This window comes from Anguilla anguilla, chromosome 4, assembly GCF_013347855.1.
Source record: "Anguilla anguilla isolate fAngAng1 chromosome 4, fAngAng1.pri, whole genome shotgun sequence".
NCBI classification, from domain to species: Eukaryota; Metazoa; Chordata; class Actinopteri; order Anguilliformes; family Anguillidae; genus Anguilla; species Anguilla anguilla.
The window spans coordinates 66,291,944-66,299,443 of record NC_049204.1 but is presented as its reverse complement, the minus strand read 5'-3'; the positions used below and the strand labels follow the sequence as shown (position 1 = coordinate 66,299,443).

General features: G+C 50.4%; 3 protein-coding genes across 5 annotated transcripts in view; 1 reads left to right on the top strand and 2 right to left on the bottom strand.

Annotated features, from left to right (window-relative positions):
• Positions 1–3,846, top strand: part of tgm1l1 (transglutaminase 1 like 1) — a 19,879-nt gene extending 16,033 nt beyond the window's left edge. For all 3 annotated transcript variants that reach the window (XM_035415076.1, XM_035415078.1, XM_035415077.1), the window contains exons 12-16: positions 120–273; positions 503–787; positions 1,131–1,291; positions 1,807–1,943; positions 2,423–3,846. In XM_035415076.1, the coding sequence (XP_035270967.1) occupies positions 120–273; positions 503–787; positions 1,131–1,291; positions 1,807–1,943; positions 2,423–2,567 (882 nt within the window). In that variant the 3' untranslated portion in view covers positions 2,568–3,846. The remainder of the gene's footprint in view (positions 1–119; positions 274–502; positions 788–1,130; positions 1,292–1,806; positions 1,944–2,422) is intronic.
• LOC118225953 (tripartite motif-containing protein 16-like) overlaps positions 1–7,500 on the bottom strand; it is a 972,804-nt gene that overhangs the window by 927,882 nt on the left and 37,422 nt on the right. The window lies entirely within an intron of this gene.
• abhd4 (abhydrolase domain containing 4, N-acyl phospholipase B) overlaps positions 6,773–7,500 on the bottom strand; it is a 7,030-nt gene continuing 6,302 nt past the window's right edge. The window contains exon 8 of the mRNA XM_035415248.1: positions 6,773–7,190. Within this exon, the coding sequence (XP_035271139.1) occupies positions 7,101–7,190 (90 nt within the window). The 3' untranslated portion in view covers positions 6,773–7,100. The remainder of the gene's footprint in view (positions 7,191–7,500) is intronic.

The window sequence follows — 7,500 nt, the reverse complement described above, 5'->3', positions numbered from 1 at the left end:
TAACTCTGTACTAACTCTACTGATGTGTAACTCTGTACTAACTTTTCCCCAGTGTAACACTGTACTAACTCTTCTGATGTGTAACTGTATTATCATCTGGTCTTCTCTTTCTGCCTCAGGTGAACAGTGATAAGATCTTCTGGCAGAGGAAAGCTGATGGAACGTTCACCCAGATCCATATGGAGAAGAAGGTAGTGGGGCACTGCATCAGCACCAAGGCTGTGGGGTCGAACATGAGACAAGACATCACCCACCTCTACAAACACCCAGAGGGTAAGGGGCCATCACCCACCTCTACAAACACACAGAGGGTAAGGGGCCAATACCCACCTCTACAAGCACTCAGAGGGTAAGGGGCCATCACCCACCTCTACAAGCACCCAGAGGGTTAGGGGACATCACCAACTTCTTAGTTTCATCTTTCATACGCCTGACCACTCCATCCTCTCCTCTCCTCTCCTCTCCTCCACTCTTCCCTCCTTTTCCAATTTTTCTCCATCAGGCACGGATGAAGAGCGTATCGCCGTGGAGACCGCCTGTGGCTACGGATCGAAGCCAGGGACCTACACCGCCGCTGCAGCGCAAGACGTGTCCATCGAGGTGACCATGGAGGGGGAGGGGCCTCGCATGGGAGGCGACGCCCAGCTGACCATTGTGCTCAGCAACAGCAGCTCCGAGCCTCGCAGTGCCACCCTCCACAGCCAGGTGGCAGTAATGTACTACACCGGAGTGCACAAGGCCACCGTGAAGAACGACACAACCCCCGTCGAGCTGCTTCCCAATGAAGGTGAGAAACTGAGGCTCTAAAGGAGGCCATCGTGGCTAAAGCCCAGCTAGCTCAAATGTTCTAATCTGACTGTGGTGTGTCATCAACTTGACCCTCCCATTGAGCCCAGGTTCTCTATGAACTGATTCATTCTGAGCATTCTGACAGTTCAGAAACCCCAAAATTATTAATTGACATTGCGGCCAGTAATCATTGGCTCCAACCAATGCAGCCATATGATAACCATCGCAGCTTTTTTTTTCTGTGTCTCACAGTGAAGTTAAAGGCAGCCATCTTGGCTCAGATGGCCTCTTTATTTTCAGCCTATGCTAACCGCCATTCCGGCTCTACCCTTGCCTTGCAGTGAAGACCTTGGACTGGGTTCTGGAGTACAAGCACTACCAGGACGAGCTGGTGGACCAGGCGGCGCTGATGCTGACGCTCTCCGGTCGGGTCAAGGAGACCCAGCAGGTTCTGGCCACGCAGTACAACTTCCGGCTGCGTACTCCGGACCTCAGCATAACGGTGAGCCCTGCCACGGAGCTTCTCGTGTCCCTGCCACGGAGCTTCTCGTGTCCCTACCACGGAGCTTCTCATGTCCCTACCACGGAGCTTCTCGTGTCCCTACCACGGAGCTTCTCGTGTCCCTGCCACGGAGCTTCTCCACCCTAGCTCCCCAGTGGCGAAACAAACTCCCTGTTCCTCTACAAACCACTCGGTCATTGGCCATTCTCGGTCAGAGGAAAAGATACCCTTTTAGAGTTTATCACTGAACACATTGCTTAGAGTTTAACAGTGAACACATTGCTCTGGGGTAGTTGAGAATATAATTTATTTTAAATAGTCAGAATGAGTTTTTTTAATGTGTGACTGAGTCAGAGATGTGAGTCAGAGATGGAGAAATAGCTGATCTGAGTGTTGTAGTGATGTGCTGTCTGTGTGAAATAGCTGATCTGAGTGTTGTAGTGACGTGCTGTCTGTGTGAAATAGCTGATCTGAGTGTTGTAGTGACGTGCTGTATTTGTGTTTATTCCTCCCAGCCTGAAGGGGACGCTGTGGTGGGGAAAGAGATGGCGGCCAAGATCTCCTTCACCAACCCCCTCCCACGCGTGCTAAAGAGGGTGCTATTCCGGGTGGAGGGGCTGGGCCTACAGAGCGTGAGGGAGCTTGCTGTGGGGTGAGGAGTTTTTCTCTCTCTCTCTCTCTCTCGCTCTCTCACACTCTCTCTCTCTCTCTCTCTGACTCTCTATGGTAAAATGTATTCTAGCGTCCAATCAGCCGGGGCAGAATGGACTGTATTAAACCGCTCTCTCAGCAGTGTTCTAGCCCCGCCCCCCTCAGAGCAGTGTAATGATGCAGCAGTGTTCTAACCCCGCCCCCCTCAGAGCAGTGTAATGATGCAGCAGTGTTCTAACCCCGCCCCCCTCAGAGCAGTGTAATGATGCAGCAGTGTTCTAACCCCGCCCCCCTCAGAGCAGTGTAATGATGCAGCAGTGTTCTAACCCCGCCCCCCCTCAGAGCAGTGTAATGATGCAGCAGTGTTCTAACCGCGCCCCCCTCAGAGCAGTGTAATGATGCAGCAGTGTTCTAACCGCGCCCCCCTCAGAGCAGTGTAATGATGCAGCAGTGTTCTAACCCCGCCCCCCTCTCTTTCAGTGACGTGGGAAGCCACGCCACGGTGACGGTAACCGAGCGCTTCGTGCCGACGTTGCCGGGGCCGAGGAAGCTGCTGGCCTCGCTGGACTGCCGCCAGCTCACCCAGGTGCACGGCGTGGCGGACATCGTCGTCCGGGAGAAGTGAGCCGCCCGTCCGCCCGCCCGTCCGTCCGTCAGAGCCAGCGCTCGTCCCTGCGATTGTCAACCCGTCCTCTCCCCACCTCCCCCGATTCCCCCGTGTCTGCACTGTGAAGGACTACGACTCGCTGGTCTGGGATCAGTTCAAGCAGGCGTTACCTCACAGGACCGGTAGCTGCAGGCCGCGCTGAACCGATCCCAGACCCCTGCTCTGCGCCCCCACTTACAGCACTAGCACCAGTCCAGCTCCAATGGCATCACTGTGATTCTGTACAATATGTGAATCCCACGGGGACGATAAGGTCTACTTCTGCTGTCACCATGAAAAAAATGATGACGCAGAAGATGGTGATGATGATTTTTGTTGTTGTTCTTTAGACTTTTGTTGCTGTGACATATATGTATCATGTTGCCACCATTTTATTATATTTTTGTAACTTATGGTTGATAAGAAGTTGTCTCTACTGACTACATTGGGCGGCAGCGTTGTATAATGGAAAAGGAGCTGGTCTTGTCACCTGTAAAGGTCACAGGTTCGATTCCCAGATAGGACACTGCTGTTGTACCCTTGAGCAAGGTACTTAACCTGCATTGCTTCAGTGTGTATCCAGCTGTGTAAGTGGATTCAGTGTAAATGCTGTGTAAATGCTGTGTAAGTCCCTCTGGATAAATGCCTGTAATGTACATGGCAGGTCATTGTTGGCCGACATTTTGAAGAAATGCTTCCTGATGGGGTACAAATACGCGACTGGCCTTTTAAAGCGAGTTCATTGGTGCGGCTGTCCGATAGCTTCTGGCAGAAGAGGCGGGCAGAATTTTAGGGGACGCGTCGGTGAACTGAAACCTCCTGGGCTCTTCCTGGAGAGGACGTCACGTCCCGTTTGGGCTCGTCAGTGTCGGGACCGCCCCAGGAGAACGTCAGCCCTGTTTCCGGGTGTGCCTGTTACCCAGAATGCAGCAGGGCGCAAGCGTTTCCCCTGCTGCTTTTCTGAGGCACCGCTCCCAAACTCAGGCAGGCGAGGGACAGCGTGCGTGAACATTCCCTGGGTGCGCTGGCGTGAATTCGGCAGGGGAGGGGGAACAGCATGGACACAGGGGGCCCGTCCCGTGGCCAATCAGTGGACCTGAGTAACACAGGTAGCCACTTAAACACAAAAACTGCAAGTGTGAGTGATGGGACATGCGCCATCCATGCTTTTCCTTCCCATAAAGCTCTGCTGCAAATCAGCTCCTCACGCAAATCAGCCGAAGAAGAAAAAAGCTCTGACCTACAGTAAAAAAAAAAACTTTTATTGGAAATGTTTTTCATCAGCAAATATTTTGTGTTTTATCATGCCCGAATAGACATTCTGAGAAGTCTTTTTAAGTGTTTATAAAAATATTTAGCAATAGTTGATGGGACTCTTTTTAAGGATGCTAGGTGCGCGTACGCAAGGGGGCAATGTTCGTAGTAAGGTAAAGTTTTCTCCATGCTGCAGACATGCATACTTGTTAGTATTTACTCACCAGTATACATGGCTGTACGCACAGGCACAGATGAATTAAACACACAAAAAGTGTTTGTGGAAAATGCTGATGTGTTTTAAATGTACATAAAATTGATAGAGATATTGTGCTATATGGTCATTGACATTACAGTGGAGGTATCAGACTATACATTCAGTAAAACTACAGTAGAGTTTTCACACAATGTGGCCCCTAACACTGGAGTCAGGATATCACACTATGCGACCGCTAACATCACGCTAACCAGTCGCCAAACTTCTTGCAGGTTGCCTGAATGCAGTCCTCCCATGTGTTTGTGAATACTAAGCGAAATATTAATATCAGTATTAAGTTCAACTGCCGTTTTTCTGACTGTCCCCATACATAACCATGACAACGTTAGCCAGTGACACTCTCTTGGTGAGCGGTGATGTCACTGCTCTGGGCTGAATGACCCCATCATTCTAAACTAAATGATGTCACAGTTCCGGAACGAGTGATGTCACAATTCTGCATGCGGAAAGCCCCCGGGGTGTACAGTCTCCACCCAGGACAGGAGTCCAGCACCCCTGTCCAATGAGCAAGTTCACGTGACTGCCCTTCTATCCATCAGTACAAACTCCCAACCTCGCTGTCTGTACCGTGTCCACTGTCTGTCTGTCTGTCTGTCAGACATAACCAGCCTGAGTGATGTTTCATAGCGCCAGCGGTAATGTAACCTTCCAACTGTCCAACCAATCAGCCTCCCCACTGAGCAAAAGGGCGGCCAATCACAGCCTTCTAATTGAGCCGAAGACCTGGAATGGCCAATCACAGCCTCCTCACCAAGTTAAAGACCCAGGGCAGCCAATCACAGACTCCCCCACTGAGCTAACAGTGCGGTTCTCCAGCATGGGCAGCCAGTCACATTCATGGGATCATTACCTTGTGCGTCTACATCGATAAATACTTAAATAATACTAAAAATACTAAAATTTGTATCGTAAAAGACGTGTGAAAACATTTCATCATTCTATTACTGGCTCGCCTTGTAGTCCGGGTCTGTTTTTCAAACTCCAAAACACACACGCCACATACACACGCACACACACAAGTCTCACACGCACACACAGGCACGCACACACTCACAAACCCTTTCATATTCCTCTTCCGCCATTCTTCAACGCTGGAGCGATAATGGCGGTATTGAGAAAGAGAAAGGTGCAGCCCCAGCCGGTGCTGATCATTAAACTACATGTCGCCGTGGTGACGCCTCAGCCCGCCCGGTGGCTCACCGTCTGCCGTCATGGCGACAGCAGTCAGGATGAGGTGGCGCGTTGATGGGCGGGGTCAGGCAGGTGTCTGTGCCCGGGACTTCCAGTGAACCGAGAGTCGTGGCGAAACGCAGAGGTGCGGGCTTGCGCCCCGCCCGCCCCTCGCGTCAGCTGCAGGCCCGCACAGGAATTCGGGTGTGACAAAAGCAGGTCCGTGTGAACGCTTTTTAACTGTCACTCCCCGCCCTCCTTCTACGGCACAGTCACATAGCATCGCCTGCTGAGCAGGGCACCCCAGCGCCGCCCAAAAACCGACACACGCCGCTGTCCCGTAGCGGCCCTCCAATCGGAAACCTCCCCGAAATGTAGCGACTTTAATTTTGCAAAGCTGGCGAAGACATCGCACGCTGCCTCTTTGGTCCGATGATGCGCATGAGTTCGGGGGAAAATTCCACACCGATTCAGGAAACCCACTGAAATCCAATTCGTTCGACTAAAATGCCGCACGGAGGATTTTCCAACTTCTGAAAACTTCAACGAACTTCCTCAGTTTACTGATTCGAAGTGGAATTAACCTACAGCCCTGATATGCAGAGTGTGTTGATATGAGCAGGCAAAAAAAAAACGAAACTGAAAAACAGAAAACTACAAGTAAGCTGCCCAACCCTGTTCCTGGAGATCTACCATCCTGTAGGTTTTAATTCCGACTCTAGCAAAGCACACCTCATTGAACAGCCAGAGATCCTGTGAGCTGCTAATTATTAGTCAGGTGTGCCAAATGTGAGTTGAAATGAAAACCTACAGGTACGTCGCTTTGGATAAAAGCGTCTGCCACGTTAAGGTGAGGCAATGCAATGTAGATCTCCAGGAAGAGGGTTTGGCAGCCCTGACCTAGATGAACCGTGGCGAAAGCAGAAGAGTACCGCTGACGTGAGAGACATGCAGTTACAAGTCTCTGAACTCAGTGTCCTCAAAACCACAGCAAGCCCCAAAACCGCCAGCAAGGCAACAAGGGGTCACGATGGACTGGAGGTGTTCTACGCTGCCCTCTAGTGACAAAGAGAGGGACTGCTGCGATTTTTTTTACCACAAGCGCAGAAGGCATTCCCCAGAACAGCATCACAGCGATCGAGTGAAACAGCAGCAACTTCCAGACAGGAATGGGGTCACGTCCATTCCAGTTCCATCACTTCATAGACATGGGTTCAAACTCTCCCACGTTATCCAATGAGGATGAGTTTACGGTTATCCAATGAGGATGAGTTTAAGGGTATCCAATGAGGATGAGTTTAAGGGTATCCAATGAGGATGAGTTTAAGGGTATCCAATGTGGAGGATTTTCAGTGGAATTTCAGTTTGTTTCTGGACTGAACCTGAAAACCGGTACAGAAGCCTCACGGCACTGTTAGATCTTTGCTCCAGGATGAAAGTTCTGTCCCACCAGGATAAAAGGACAAAGCAAACTTGCACTTAGTTGGATTTCAGCAGTATTTTATTGATAAATGTGTTAAAAATGTGAGAAAAGTCTGCCTGCAGGCTCGAGGACGTTTCATTTTCAGCAGAAAGCTCTGACTGCGTTGCGTTCTGCTAACAGTGGACAGTGCTGCCCCCTATGGGAGACTGTGATATGGTGCTTTACTGTAACTTCAGAAAAAAAATCTCTAAACCAACTCTGTCTACTCTGATACAGTAGCTGTGCGTCGCAGGCTGACAAACACACACACACACACACACACACACACACACACACACACCCTCTCACTCTCACGCACACACACACACACACACACACACGCACACACTTAGTCCACACTGTCACATATTTTCTGCACCATTCTGTTGAACTCTTCTGGCTGATCAGCGTAGACATGGTGAGACGCATCTTCCACAATCTGAGCGGGAGAAAGAGAGAGAGATAGAGCGAGAGAAAGAGAAAGAGTGAGAGAAAGAGAGGAAAAGAAGAGAGAGAAGTGAAAAAGAGGTACCATATCTGCAGAAGATTGTTCTGTCCAAAGGTCTCTCTGTTCCTTATCAGTCTGACCCCATCGGTTATAATATGCCTGAAACGCACATTTTCACCCCTAACCCTAACCCTAACTCCTTCCTCCTCACTGTGGAGGTCTAACCCTAACCCTAACCCAAACTCCTTCCTCCTCACTGTGGAGGTCTCAGATTAAGACTGCCCAACACCTTACAAACAGG